Source organism: Papaver somniferum, chromosome 1 (genome assembly GCF_003573695.1).
Source record: "Papaver somniferum cultivar HN1 chromosome 1, ASM357369v1, whole genome shotgun sequence".
Taxonomy (NCBI): domain Eukaryota; kingdom Viridiplantae; phylum Streptophyta; class Magnoliopsida; order Ranunculales; family Papaveraceae; genus Papaver; species Papaver somniferum.
Genome location: NC_039358.1, coordinates 12,153,872 through 12,169,687, shown reverse-complemented (window position 1 = coordinate 12,169,687; position 15,816 = coordinate 12,153,872). Strand labels below are relative to the sequence as shown.

At 39.7% G+C, this 15,816-nt stretch overlaps 1 protein-coding gene across 1 annotated transcript; it reads right to left on the bottom strand.

Annotated features, from left to right (window-relative positions):
- Positions 1-12,752: 12,752 nt before the first annotated feature.
- On the bottom strand, positions 12,753-13,773 carry LOC113326048 (elicitor-responsive protein 1-like). Its single transcript, XM_026573856.1, has 5 exons — positions 13,635-13,773; positions 13,470-13,535; positions 13,231-13,381; positions 12,974-13,109; positions 12,753-12,843 (listed from the first exon to the last, which is right to left on the bottom strand). Exons 1-5 carry the CDS (start codon positions 13,699-13,701, stop codon positions 12,793-12,795), a joined length of 471 nt encoding a protein of 156 aa, XP_026429641.1. The 5' UTR covers positions 13,702-13,773; the 3' UTR covers positions 12,753-12,792.
- Between the last annotated feature and the right edge of the window lie 2,043 nt (positions 13,774-15,816).

Sequence of the window (15,816 nt, the reverse complement as noted above, 5' to 3'; positions counted from 1 at the left end):
AATCTTGGATGAGAGAATGAAGATGGTTTTTCCTTCTACAATTTCTGAATTCCAAGGAGCTTTTGTATATGGAAGGCAAATTCAGGATGGGATCTTAATAGCTTCATAACTCATTGATTCAAAATTGATAATACAGGAAACTGGTTTGATTTGTAAAGTTGATTTTGAGAAAGCTTTTGATAATTTGAATTGGAACTGCATTGATATTACTTTATCTAGATTTAGATTTGGTACTAAATGGAGGAGCTGGATCAGATGATGCATTAAAACTCCAATATTTGCAGTTTTGTTGAAGGGAGAAGCTACTGATTTATTCAGAAGTCAAAAAGTGATCAGACGGGGTGATCCAATATCCCCTTTTCTTTTCATTTTGGTAGCTGAAGTATTATCTCTCATGTTCAGGAAAGCAGCATCTGATGATTTGATTACTGGTTTCAAGGTCTCTCAACATGGAACTATAATCAGTCATTTACAATTTGCTGATGACCTTATAGTTTTTTTCAAAGATGCTGAAGTGCAGATTCAAAATATGAAGCATATTTTAAAATATTTTGAGTTAATTTTTGGGTTAAAAGTGAACTATAGGAAGAGTAATATTTTTGGACTTGGACAACTACATAATTGAGATGTGTGTGCTGATTTATTTGGTTGTTCAAGTTCTACTCTTCCCAAGAATTATCTTGGTATTCCAATTGGTAGTAAGTCTAAAAGTAAGTTGGTTTGGTCTGAGATTCTTCTTAAAGTTCAATAAAAATTAGCAGCTTGGAAGAAGACTTATTTATTTAAAGGGCAGAGAATCATAATGATCCAAAGTGTGCTTGCCAGATTACCAATTTATTACTTATCCATGTTTCAAATGCCTTTCCCAGTGTCTAAGGAACTGGAAAAGATAATGAGAGGATTTCTATGGGGATATTTTAATGCTGTGAAGAAAATAAGTTGGGTTTCTTGGACTAAAATTAATCTACTTAAATGCAGAGGAGGAGTAGGCATCAAGAAGTTGCAGGTTGTTAATAAGGCTTTACATGCTAAATGGATTTAGAGGTATGGGTTTGAAAAACATGCTCTCCGGAGAAGGATTATTAACCAAAAGTTTGGAGGTGAGTTTGATGCTTTATTTCCAAATAAAATTACTAGATCATTGTGTCACAGTCTTTGGTTAGGATTCTTAAAATTAGAGATTTTCTGAAAGAAGGCACAATCCTTACTGTGAGAAGTGGTAATTCTATTCTTTTCTGGGAAGATGTTTGGGTAGGTGATTCAAATCTTAATACTTTGTTCCCAAGTCTTTTTAAGATTTCTAAAAGTAAACAAAGTCTAGTGAAGGATGTGATCTCAACTGCTGGAGCTTCGGATTTTTAATTTTCTAGAAATTGAAGGATCAGGAAATCTTGGATGTTGCTAATTTGTTATAGTTCATTGGTAACCGTTTATTGCCGGTTTTTATACCTCGAACGTGTCGTCAACCCATTAAGCCAGTCATCTTTCCCGTGCTATGTATATCCAACTTTGAGTTAGGTATGGGGTTTCCTTTCCCATTCTTTCTTTCTGCGTTTATCTGGATTTGTGTTTTTTCTTTCATTTTCCATTGTCGCTCTGCTTCTTATCCCTATATTCTTCTCTCATTATCATGGCTTCCAAGAATGTCTCTGCAACTACCTCTCTTAAATCCTTTGAGGATTTTCAGGTAGATTTTTAAAAGATGGGTTTAACCCTAACTCCTGTTGTTGACTCTTCTGTGAGTCTCCTGTTATTGCTACTCAGGATATGAAACTTAACTATAGGTGGATTCAGTCGGATACTTGGACGGCTGACAAGATGATAGTCACGATTGGTCATTTGAGGGCTGGATTAGCTTTCCCACTTTATGATCCTTCCAACCTCATGTTCCTCGAGATCCTGGGAAAGCTACAGCGCGGGGATTTTCAACTCTCTGGTAACGCAATTCGCATCTCCAACGAGTTTAAAATTCGTTCTGGTAATGGTGTGTCGCAAGTTCCATCCGCGGCTGAAGAATTCGATTCTCGCGATTTCAACGTGGTTTCCTTAGTGGACAACTATTCGGCGAAGTTCACAAGTATGAGAGAGCACCAGGAGTGGTGCATTGAGCTTGCTCGAAAGACTGTCGTGGCTCCGATCAAAGCTCTCTTGTTAGATGTGGATTCCCAACTTTGCCTTTCTAATGATGATGATTGGGCGACGTTTCCTCTGGTGGTCGGTGGCCCTTTTGTTTAGGGTTTTGACGAGAAAGGGGTTCCTCGCCAATGCCCTCTTCCTAATCATTGATATCTCGCTGATTGTGATCCTTGGAGACTTCGGTGGTATGTGCCAGCCGAGGTATGACTTCCTTACTTACGATCCACCTTGTTTCGGGATTTGATTCGTTCTCATTTTTCTCCTTTCTTTCAGTTCGTAATGCCTGCCGCTGGCTTTCTCAGTACGGGCAAGGAAATGGTTGTAACTACCAAGTCCTCAACTCCCAAACAGGTGTCCATCTCGCCTATAATTTTCTTCTCGTGATATCCTTAAATTCTAATCATTTTCTCCTTGTAGGACGATATTCCTCTTGTTAAGCAGCCCATCTCGGGGTCGACAAAGGAGTGAAAAAGGCGTGACCACCCTACTCCGCTTCCTCCTTCTTCCAAGGTACTCTATTTCGTCACCATTACTACCTCGCTTGTTTCAAACTCTTAGCCATCTTTCTGCTAATCTTGTTATTTCGCAGACTAGTGCTCCTCCTTCAGGAGAGCATAAGAGGCAACGAAAGGTCCTGGATCTATCTGCTTTGACCGCAGTTCCGAAATCTGTCGTACTTACAAGCCTCTCTAATCCTCCCAACCCTCAATCTTCTCAGTCTCGTACGAGCGCATCTTCCAAAGTATTTGATCCTCCTGTTCTTCCCAAGGTTGAGTGCTCCAAGAAGCCCACTGAGGATCCTTCTGCCAGCGAGACGAAGAAGAAAGCGGCTTCGTCGGCGATGTCTAACCTTATTTATGATCCTGATATGAAGTTTCTTCAGGAGGTTTATGACAAATCTTGCGAAGATCCAGCTCTGAGGTCCCGTGCCTTAGAATCCTTGGTAACCTTTTTAGCTCTGGCGATTTTCCTTCCCAAGATTCTTCTGTGATGCTGAACGCCTCTATGAACTTGTCTCTCCAGCAAAATTCTGCCTTAATGTGCCAGGTGAATCCTTTGTATCTCCTCAGTTCGACCTTCCTCTCGCTCTGAGGCTTACTTCTAACTTTTAGTTCTTTGACTTACAGAAGGTCAACCGTCATATAGCCAGTCTCGTAGAGATTAGATTGATCCCTGAAAAGGCCAAGAAGGACGAAGCTCAAATCAAGAATTTGACAAAAGAGCTTAAAGAGGAAAAAGAGCATTCCATCAAGCAAAGTCAAAAAATAGATAAGCTCCTGAGTAAGTTCCTTCCCTTCGCAGATTAGTTCTTGCATTTGCTTTTATTTCTGTTATTTTCTTATTTTGTATTTCGTCAAGCTCGGTACATGCAATGCCAAATGATTGCCTCCGAAGCATCCGCCTCGTTACAAGATATTCGTGCCGAGAATGTGAACCTGGTGACCCAGAATGACTGATATGTCTCTGAGAACACAATTTTAAATGAGAAGGTCGAAACTCTTTTTTCGCAAGTTGATCGTCTGTCCATCGACTGTTCTCGTAATGAGGAGCTGAATCACCATCTTCATGATGACAATGAGCGCCTCCAGCTGGAACTTCAACGAGTCAACAATTCCCTCCTTACTTCGAGGAGTCTCTACTTCTCGTCGTTATTTGCCTACAAGAGACTGGAAGAAGATTACGAGCGCGTGATCAACAATAAAAGTAAGGTTGTGGATGATCTTCGCAAGTCTCATGATAAAGTATCCAGTTTAAACAAAGAGGTTGACTGCTGGAAAAGGAAAGCGGAACTCCTTCAGGCTCAGCTAGATAACTCATCTCGCCCTAAGTCCATCAAATCTTCCTCTCAAGCCAAGTACACCGAACCTCGCAAAAACAAGGGTGCTCTTGTCATTCAATCCGACAAAGATACCTCGAATTCTGGTCATGGTAAAGGCTGGGACAATGCATATCATGAGTTAGGTGTCCGGCCTTAAGAATCGGATCTAGCGATCTCCAAGCTGGATAATTTGTATACAGATATTCAAGAAACCTTGAGTACCACTATCTTGCAGATGGAAGGTAGCTTTAGGTGCAATGTAAAATATCATTGATTACGTCAAACTTCTAGTTTGTGATGAAGTTTTTTTGGTTTTGCAGAGTCCGAAGAGCGTCATAAGAGCCAAGTCCCCCGCCTTTCTCGTGAAAGGGATGAGTCACGCACAGAGATTCTTCGCCTTCAAAATGAGGTCAATGGTTTGAATGAGGATATGGACGAAATGCTTGAGTCTTCTGCGAAGGTGGCGAAATTTGCTCGCAAGAATACTCAGAGCTATCCGGTCTCTCTTTATGGAAACTTCTATGACGAGCAAGGCATTCCTCATCCTACTTTTCCTTTGGAGGTGTTCTCTGATGACGAACAACTAAAGGATGATAATGTCATCTCTGGTGACGAAGATAGGCTCACTGAATATTTCGAGGAGCATAAGGTTGGTGACACGAAGGTCGTGGAGGAAGAGTCAAAGGGCGCCTCTGCTAGTACTGGTGTTCGTCTTAGTGGGGCGCGTGACGAAATTCCTGAGACAACCATTACTGATGACGCCCTCCCTCATCAGTAGCTTTAATTTTTTTCAATCATTTTGGTTTTATGTCTGACTTCTTTAGAAACAATTGTTCTTTCTGGGAGCTCCCAAGCTTGGGGGAAAACATTTTAATTTCTTTGGGTAGTACTTTGATTGAATTTTGTGTTATTTTCTATTTTTCTAAGTATATATTTATTCAATATTATAATATTTCTATTTAGCCAAGTATATACTTACCGAGGAAACACTCAAAATAATAATGAAATTTAAAGTATATACTTGCCTCTTATTCTTTTGTGTGTTTCTGAGGTATGGTGCAGAGATAATTGATACCTCCCAGCTTTACCTTAACCTTTCTAAATGCTTCCCTTCCTTTGGGTTCATGAAGCATCTTATCTTTTCTTATCTTATGTTTCGCCTGCGTTCCTCATGCGGTCTTCGTTTTCAGCTTTCTTACGTTGTTTGCTTGCCTTTGCCTCTTGTCTTTGCCTCTTTCCTTTCTCGTCGGGGAGAAACGCTAAGCCCCGCGAGGATAATGTCAAAGAAGAACATAAAATGTAAAAATATTATTTTCCTCTGACAGCCTTACCTTTTCTACCTTATTTCCTTTACCTTTCAAGAATTATCTCGCCGCCTTTAGTTCTTATTCACTTTCTGATTGTTATATGTTACTTTATACAAGGTCTTAGCAGGCCTCCTAATTAAGGTATTATTTTGCCTCATCCTTTTTGAAGGATTTTAATTCGACGAAGTCTCGGGCACTTATTACTCTTTCAGTTAATAATCCATCAACCTCGTCTTAACATTTGCTTTGTACCCATCTCGCGACAATGCGACAGGCCTAGCCATTCCCATGAATGTTAGTCCCATGACATTGACGTCTTTTTTGGTCACAAAACTCCCTAATCTGGAGGGTGCCATCCCTTTATATTCCCCCTGATTACCCATTCAAGGAGGTTAACCCTAACATGCATGTTGGTCTCCTCCCATCTAGTTATTACGACATTCAGTTGTTTCCGTGGCTTCTTATCACCTTCGCCGATATGGATTTGGGTTATGAAGCCACACCCTAAGTGAGGTTTCTTTGGGGTAGCCAAGACTTGCCATACGGACATGGCCGGAAAATCTCCAAACGTCTCAGGCACCCGCAGCTCAACCGAATACGTCGGCGCCTTGGTCATATTTTTGCACCCCTTACTGAAGTCCATCATAAAAAGGGACCCTCAGCGGATAGGTCTTATCATTTCCCATAGCTTATCTCTCTGAGAGTTGTTCACGACATGCGTTAGGACTTGCCTCTTGCACTTTCATGCGAACTAGGGTGCATGCCGTGGATTCTCAGCCTTCCTAGGCGAAGGTTTTAAGTTTCCCTAGAAACTGCTTATTTCATGAATCTTATTTTCCTCTTAATGTGAGGTCTTACTTTGCTCTTGTGAATGAGAAATCCATACTCATGATACGATTTATCAAAATTCATGAAAATTTCATTGCTATCCATTTGAAATTTGATACATTATCAATTGATAGATTGAATTAAGTACATTCATCTGGTTTTTACCACTCTTCCTCGGTTATCAATGTACTTCTTCCATGCGAATGTGCTCATACTGATATCTTTTCAATTCCTTCATCTTTACTTCGTTTCTAATCTTAAACAACGTCGTGAATAATGGCTGCCTAGTTGACAACGCATAGATGAATGAGCGCACTAAATGTTCCTCTGAAATCCTTCCTTTTAGGTCTCTGCAGATCGCGTCCCATCTTGCCACTAGACTTCGCAGATTTTCATTTTCTCTTTTCCTTAACGAGAACAGTGCTGTTATTTCTGGTTTGCATGGTTCGCTTCTTGCACATTTGTTTATTAGTTTGGGTTGCAGCCCGGTTGTATTTTCTATTATTTGGGTACTGTTTCCTCTCCTGTCGGCCATCATCGATTGCTGCATTAGATACTTTCTTTCTCTGAATTCCCTCATGTTATTCTCTATGGCTCTCTTTAAGTCTTTTCGTTTGTTCTGTTCCCCTCGCCCCTTGTTATCTCGCCGGTAGTACTCCTCTTTGTGCACTACTCCTCTCCTGCTTCCTTTTTAAATGATTGTTCTTAATTATAAGCTTCTCATTTTGTCTTTCCAACCTTATGCGTTGCTTTACTAAGTTTTTCTTCTTTCGTCTTTCTTGGTAGAGTTCCTCCTTCAATCGCTCCATTTCTTCTCCTTCGTAAGCCTTTTCTACTTTGCCTATAGAATCATGCACTTCAACGCTTTCATCAGCCTCTTGTTTCAACGCCTTTTTGCGCTTAGAAGTGTTGATCTTTTCTCCTCCTCGTGGATTTCGTTTTTCTTTAATGGTAGGGGTTTCTTTCTCACCTTTCGATGCCTCGCTTCCTTCAGCCGTTTTTCCTTTCTTTGCCTTTCCACTTTTCTTTACCTCATCTTGACCTCCCTTTTATAGAGTCATCTCGCGTTCCTTCTCACCATCACTCATCATTTTTACCTCCTCGCTTAAGTCCCTCTGTGTTGCGTCCAACTCTTCACATGTCCTGATTGTTAATATCATCAGTTGCCCCGCTCTTCTTTCCTCGCACGCCTTCTTCCTTTGCTCGATTTTTCTTTCTTTGTTTCTCCTCATAGTTATGGACATCCTTCTTAATGAAATCTTGCACGTCCAGGAGGTCTCCTCTTATCTCGCCAATCGCACTTGGCATGGGAAATCGTATTGCTTGATGGTATGTAGATGAAATCCCTTTTATCCCATGTATCCATGGTCTCCCTATGAGAGCATTGTAAGGTGATTCTATGTATATCACGAAGACTGTGACTTTCGTTTCCAGCTCGCCAGCAAAAAAATTTACAACTAGTTCTCCTTTCGGCTTAGATGCAACTCCATTAAACCCATATATGTTGTACGTTGATGGCACGAGATCCGAGTCCTTGTACCCCATGGTTCTAAAGGTATGATAAATGAGTATATCGATCGAGCTCCCCGTATCTACCAAGATTCTGTCAATTGCCCAGATTTTTTTCTTTTCAGCTTGATCTTCTTCCCACTTTAAGTGCTTCCCAAAATTCAGGGTTACAACCAAGGGGTTTGTGTGTGATGATATTTTTCAATGATGTTGTAGTAAAAAGTTCGTTGAGACTTGTGAAAGCAAAAGATTTTAGACTTATAAAACTTAAAAATAAAAAACTTATTACAAAATTGATTTCAAGATATTAAAAGTAACCAAGACACTAGATTCCAATACTACACATGAATGAACGATACCAAATATGTTTCAAAACTCTAACTATCCTTTAAGTCCTTTATTTCTTAATTCACACATAATCAAACATATTCCAAAATATTAATTGTATTCCCGAAGAATAGACTATCAATCAATTAAACAAAGTATAATCTATAAAATTGAATCACAAGTAATTAAGAAAATTATGTAAACATTTAGAACTCCGCAAAAGCGGTGATTGAATGAATTATAAATTGTAAGTTAGATAAAATAAAATTGAAACCGATCATTCATGCATAGATAGCTTCATCCATTGCCTTGGTTGCGCGAGAATTAGCTCATCATCATGGAAACACGCTCAAAATTCATTTTTATTGCTCAAAGGGTGTTTACAAAGATGAAATGGGAGAAACAATGACAAAACAGTGATTTTCTTTTCTCTCCCAAAAACTCTCCCCAAATGTGCTCTCTAGCTCTCTATTTATACACACAAATACTCATCACTCAAATATATTCTTCCATAACTCCAAAATCTTCTTCTTTTTAATTAAAAATATCTTCAGAATTTTTCCTTCTCTTTATTCTATATATTTTTTTATTAAACTCATATCTTCTTTAATTCGCAGAATAAAATCCAAGATAAAATCTTCTAAGGATATCTTTCTTGTTTAATACAAGATAACTTCCTTTTTCTTCAAAACTTCATGTTTGTAAGGCAAGAAGATATTCTTATCTTAAAGATAATAAATCCTTTACCGTTGAAGCCAAATTTCCCGCCAATTTTTTCTTTTCAAATCAAGGAAGAAGATGGAGCCCCCTTAACCAGTAATGGGGTGCGATTAGCAGTTGGTTCCCTGGGGTGCCCCTTATCAGTTAGGTGCCCTTTATCCAAAACTGAGAGTCCGAATAACATGTGTTCTCCGGGTGCCTATACCAACTTTTCGAGCCGAATTTTCCAAAAATGTTTATTTTCCAAAAATACCTACAAACACATAAAACACTATAATAAGTAGAAAATCGAGTACCAACAATACCGAAAATTGAGAACAATTTGGTCATAAAAATGTGTCTATCAGTGTGAGAATTTCCTCCTTCAGGTGCGTCCTTTGCTGAGAATGTTATTTCTATTTTCTGCCATTCCTCTAATGGTTCTCTTGTTGTAACGCTGAATATTTCATTTCCTTCGAAGTCCCTCTTATGTACCCTTTTGAGTATGTTGTCATGGAAATTTTGTATGCTCTTCGCTGCATGTATTATCGTATTATAGTTTGGCTTTTGTGCTCCCCGATCTATTTCAATTCGGTATATCTGCTGATTGTCACGAAGTTGTGGTGGTGGTGGAACATAGCCTTCCAGAAAATGTGCGAGTTTTCCCTGCTCTATCATACGAAGTATAATTCGTCGAATGTTTCGACAGTCCTTTGTGTGGTGCCCATGAAAACGATGATATCTGCAGAACTCATGGCTCTTGGTCCCTGGGGGTGGCTCTTTTCCCAAATTGGGTGGTGGTTGGATCTCCTCTGTTAACACAATTGCCTCCCATACCTTTTTCATAGTCGTGTTAAGCCTAGGGCGCTTCAAATCCTCGAAATCTGGTGCATTTGGTCTCCGCTCTCCAAATCTAGGTCCTTGATTATTCCTTTGTTGATACCCTGTATTGTAACTTCGTGGCTTGTAATTACTTCGTCTTGTCTCCTCGTACCTTTGTTGATCAATATATTCTTGATCTCCATTTTATACAGCTACAAGCTTCGTTGGGACTGGAGTTGAAGGCTCTCCCTTTTCATGTTTCGAATCATTCTCCACGACATGCATTGTCCTTGGTAATAGCCTTGAATTTCCTTCTTTCGCTGGAATCGGTGCCACTTCGCTAACTTGCCTCTGCTTTTCTTCGAAGGCTATGTACTCCTCTTGGTACTCTCTCAATTCATTCATCGTCAAAGAGTTTCGAATAATGAATATTTGAGTGTACAGCAGGTCAGTTGGGATTAAAGCGTTCACGAAAGCTAAGATGAAAATTTTCTTGTCCACTCTCCCTGCAAGCTCGCTGCATACCGTTCTCCACCTCGTCACCAATTTTCGCAGGCTTTATGTGGGTCTCCTTCTCAAATTGAATAAAGTCTCAATCCCTGGCCTCAACATGTTGTTAGTTATATAAGTGGTCAGGAATATCTTCTGTAAGTCTTTGAGTTACGAAATCGATCTTTCTGGGAGCCAATCAAACCAGACAAACGCTTCCACGGCCGAGCTCGTGGGAAAGTATCGACAAAGTACCGTATCATTTCGTTCCCATTGCATCAACGAAAGGGTGTACTGCTTCAAGTGCTGCACAGCACTTTCAGATCCGCTGAATATGCTTGGTAGCGTTGGTAGCACGCATTTCTCTGGGATGTTCGCGTACATTATCTCATAGGTAAATGGAGATTTATCGGCCTCTTCTATTGCCTCCGCCAGCTACACTCGGCTTCCTCTTCGCAAATTGTTTATCAGTGTTCTCATATCTCGCAACTCATCCAAGACTTCCTGGTTCAGGTTCCCTCCGTTTCTCTCCCAACGGTCTCCTCTCATCACACTGAGCTAGCCTTCCTTCACCATGTCTCCTTTCTTCCTCATCCTTCCAATTGAATTCGCGTTGTCTTTCATCTTCTCTTGTTCTCTCATTTTCCTCGTGCCTCCTCATTCTTCGTACCTCCGCCTTTGATCTTCCCAGCTTGATATTTCCAATGCTCGTCTCAACTCTCTTTATTCACTGCTTTCTCTTCGTCTCCTTATTCTTCGCTCTCCTCCGTCATCCTCGCGGGTATATCTTCCTCGTCGTAACTCCTTTTCTCCTGATGATATCGTGTCCATCTATGAATCCGTGGCTTCGGCTGCCACTTCCTCGTTCAGCTGGCGATTCTGAAACACCAACCTGGCGTTTTGTCTCATCAATCGGGCATGTTTCTCTGCTAGATCCTTGTATCGCTCCCTCTCAATGCGAAGTGTCTACCTTAGTTGTTCAAATGTCATGTCTTCTTCACCAATATTCTCCTTCATTTCCTCACGAGTCATCTCTTCTCCTGCGATGGTTTCCGTGTCGGAAGTGTGCACAGATCCCTCTCTAAAGTTATCTTCGTTGGCCTCCTCAGTCCGCCGTTGGTTCACGCCCTGTCTTTCTCCTGTCGTCGATGTTCCTCCTCTTTCCATTCTTCCTCCTCTTTTGGCCTCCAATTGTTTGCTTCTCCTCGTCGCTATCATGTGTGTTGCTCGATCGGGTGTTCTAGTCGTCAACTTATCCTAGTTTCAATATCAGTTATCCTTCAAACCCTAGTCTTAAAAGGGACGTCTCACTAAGATCTCTCTCTCCTACAACTTCAGCTTCTCTCCACTCCTTAGATGAGGATGAATCCCCAATCTAAGTTCCCTGTTTCTGGACGCCAAAATGTAACTACTGGAAATCCAATAGTACACCCAAAGTGATAGTAACCAAGATCTAAGACATAACTAAGTAATATAAACACATGAATTTTTGTTGATGAATCATTCAAAGTAACAAAGATAAAAGTTCTTGAATACAAGGAAACCCTAATATCTCTCTCTAAGCTAAGCTCTCCCACTCTCCGAAAATCCGATCCCACTTTCATTTCCCAAGGACCTCTATTTATAGGTCAACCAACCCTAATGATGTACAACTCATTTTACTTCGCTACGTTCTCCCGGAGGTGCCTTATACTTCTCCCAGACCATTTTCCATAAAGTTTTTCCCCTTCTTTCGCTATCTTCACATGGATTTGTCGGGACACCTGTCTCTTTCTTGCTCCATAATTTATGTATCTCGTGGCTTGTCTTTTCAGCCAAGTAATCTAACTTCGTCCCTAACGACTTCGTCCTTGATATCTTGTTGGATACTTCAACTCGGTGCGAGTCTACTCGCTTCCGCACGCACTCTCTTTGTACTTCGCAAGGGCGATCGACGACGAGATAATTCTGACATTTGAATTGACAAGTCTCTGAATGGGATCTTTTAGTGAGATTTTCTATCCCTATTTCTTTTCTTTATGTCTGACACGTGGCGAACCTGTTTCGTGTACCTACACGATTGATCATAATCTATAGAAAAGATGGAGTTTACAGAGTTACTTGTAAAAACTAGTTTAGAGTTTTTCTTCTCGGTACTATGAATCAGTTGCTTCTTAACAAAATCATCACGCTTCATGTACTTATTCCATGATTTCCGTACACACCTGAATTTTAGTATTGATTTTACGGGTAAGCCTTGGAGGATTTCCTTAACGATTTCGTTAGGGATATGCATCATCGATCACCAGTCCGGTTGGTATACCGGCGATATCTTCTTCTTCCTCTATGCTTTTGAGCGTGGAATTTTGGATTCATGGGCGCGTCAACATAAATAGTAGACTGGCCAGCCAGACGCGTTCCAAAAAGAGATTATTGCACTTTCCAAACTGGGTCGGTTTCCTTTTTTAAGAATTGGGGTCGGATTTTGATGAGTCCATTTAGCCAGGTTTAGCTCAATGACAGGTTTTGTTACGGCTAGATAGAAATTGGCAGACGCGAGCAAAAAATTTCCCGGCCAGGCAAAGTTTGAACTTTTGAACTAGGGCTAATCCGAGGCATTGCAATGTACTAGCAGCAGGTAGTACTTCTAAACATTTACTTCAACTAAAATTAACAAACCCAGCCATCCCATCAAAAGAAAAGTAAATAAATCCAGCCACACTTTTCATTCATTGTAAAATGAGGTTAACAAATTTGGCAAACAATTTGATACAATCAAAGGAATTGAATTACGTTAGCAATTAAATTTATAAAGTCATGTAAACTAAATAGGCCCTTCATTAATTATTCTTAAGTTTGATCAGATCATTTTAGTTATTATTGCTTCCATCCTCCCAAATAGTTTGCTTTATCATTTCCGTTCGCATCCTGCAGTAAGCAAGCAGTTATCCATGAACATAACGTCAAGCACATTTGCAAGTTACACCGCAGTTATCTCTAATGAACAAATAACAGATACACTTATACATATCCCATATGTGAATTGATTCATATATACCTTTCGGGTGAATGAAATGCCGACTCGAATTTCTCCAGAATAAGTTTTATTGTGTAGAACAACACGGTACTTGCTAGCTCTAATTTCAGATCTTCCATTCTCTGCGCCCAAGGATAAGACATCCGTCACGTAAATCCTGTAACCATAAATATACCGTAGATAATATGAAAATATTAATTATCCATGGTCGAAATGTGTTTGTCAGTAAAAAAAAAATGGACTTGGAGAGATTAGAAGTACTAGGAAAAAACACTTACGTGGATTCGCCTACAAAGTCATCCCTGCTGAACCTATCTTTGTCCATGATGGTGAGATTGAGTTTATATTGATGATGCTCATCTCTGATATTATCTGGATACTCCACATCAAATGAAAAATTTTCGTTCCACATCGGTGCTTTTCCTTCTCCTGCATATGTTGAATTTCGCAAACTTAATTAATACTTCACATAGTACAAGACTAGTTAAATCAACGAATTCTTCTGCAATATACATACCACGGGCAACGGTGCTCTTTCGCTTCTGATTACCAAATTGAATTATCACATAAGGGTCCATTTTACCTGCAATAATAAGATTATACATATTCAAGATCTTATTTAGTTTTAAGGATCTTCGAGTTTAGAAGCATCACAAAACACTATATGAGATCGATGACATACCGAAAACATCCGTGTCTTTTAGTTTAGAAGCATCGACGAGCAAAACTTCTAGTGTACCTCTAGTCATCTCTATCTCTTATCTTCTGTAGGTATATTTTGCAAGTCAACTATCTGCTTCAAGTTAAGCTCGAACAACTGAATCAAGGGAGTTTCTGAATTGTGTATGCTTCTTCTTCTATCTCTACGTTTATATGCAAGTCTGCGGATATAGTGGGATGGGTTAGTTACTTCGTTCGTGGTGGCTTAATCTGAATTTTATAACCTTTTTTGTCGGGGGCAATTTCTTGGTCAAACTATAACTACGTACTTGGTGCAGTTCTTTAGCATTTGTCAATGTTGAAGAAGTCATGAGGCTAAAACATATATAGTCCATGAGTGTATAGTATAGTTATTCAGCTAATGACTAAAAATTTCACAAAGACATGGCCTTTAAAGTAAAATAACAGTGGTTCTTTATGAACGCCCGGAGGGATATGAAAAATAGACAAAAATGGGATTTAAATAGAAAATCAAAGTCACCCCTTATCATGTAATTTCACTAATTCCTAATTTATCATTTACTAACTAGATTTAGTGTTAAATTAAAATTAGTGAACTTATTAGATTGTTTGATAAATGATTAGTATGATCATAGTCACTTCATTTGGATGAGAGTATAGTAATTTTTTGAGCTAATAGGAATTTGGTTAAAAAATGAGTACTCCCAACTTACAAAATGCCGACAAAATCAATGCCAAAAAATGGGTACTCCCAACTTACAATGCCGGCATTATAAGTTATTTATCGAGCACGCCGGTACCATTTTTCGGCATGGTTTTCATTACTTCCAGCATGGTCTTCATCATTACACTACACCAAATTCTGGGATTAGTAACAGAATTTAGCCGTTACTAAAACGGGTTGTAACGGATCGTGCCTGTATCAAAAGTGGGTTTTACATTTTTTTGTAACGGCAATGCATCCGTTACGAATTCTTGATTGTAACGGTGTTAGTAACAGCTCAGGGCCGTTACGAAATGACACGTGGTAACAGCTGAGGGCCGTTACGATTTTTTTGTAATATCATGGTCGTAACATCCTCAAGTCGTTACGACGTGGCACATTAGTAACGTGCTCAAGCCGTTACTACGTGGCATGTTGAAACAGCTTCTGGCCGTTACGAATTTTTTCGTAACAGTAAAAAAAATTACTGCCAGTCAACATTGACCTGGTCAAAATTAGTCAATACTGACCAATTTTGGTCAAGTCAATATGACTGGCAGTTCACTTTCTGCCGAAATTCCAAAATATCATGCATACACCCGTTCATCATCCACATTCAATAATAACATCTTCAATCAATTCACATAAACATTCATATCAATACTCATTCAATACTTATCAAAAAGGAAAACAAATTCTTGAAGTACCAAAAAAATTCTAAGGGAATATGTAGAAACTTTCTAAGTTCAGTTCATTCCTATGTCCTAAGGGAATACAAGTTCTTTGTAGTACAAATATCATGAACACTTGGTTCTGCAGCAAACCTACCTGGTATGTGTGGTAGAACACTTGGTTCTCCATCTGGCATCTTTGATGAATCCTTCCCATCTCTGCAGCAAATCTTCACTCAGTTCTGCACCAGGCACAGTTTCCATATCCGAGATGATCTTTAATAAACAGGTAACACAAGTGAGTAACATATCATCATTGAACTTGATGACTTTTCTAGACGCCATATTCCCATACTTATCATAGATCTTCTTATACAAAGTTTTGTACTCTTCTGAAATCTTTAAGTAGTCCACAAATTCAAATTCTTCCACTCTCCCTTGAGCGTAAGTGCTTGTAAACCCTGTAGGGGAAGGAGTCACATCTACAGAAGTCAAAGTTAATAATAAGGTGGAATCAGGAGCTTGACATTTGGAAGAGGATATGTTCATTGTAGCGTCAACGGGTTCCTCAACAAGCTCACCCACTTCAAGCAATTCAACTCCAGTAGTGTGCGCTTCCGAACAAGACAAAAAAACTCTCTATGTGTACATCATTGCCATGCAAGTCATTCACAGTGGTCTGGAGAACGTCAGTCTCATTCTCTCTTGCCCCGGATTCCTGGGTCGGGAGGATGGGGATGGAAGGCATCGTAGGTTCTCACAAAGGAAGATTTTCAGGTTCAGCATTACGAATTCCTTTTTCATCGGGA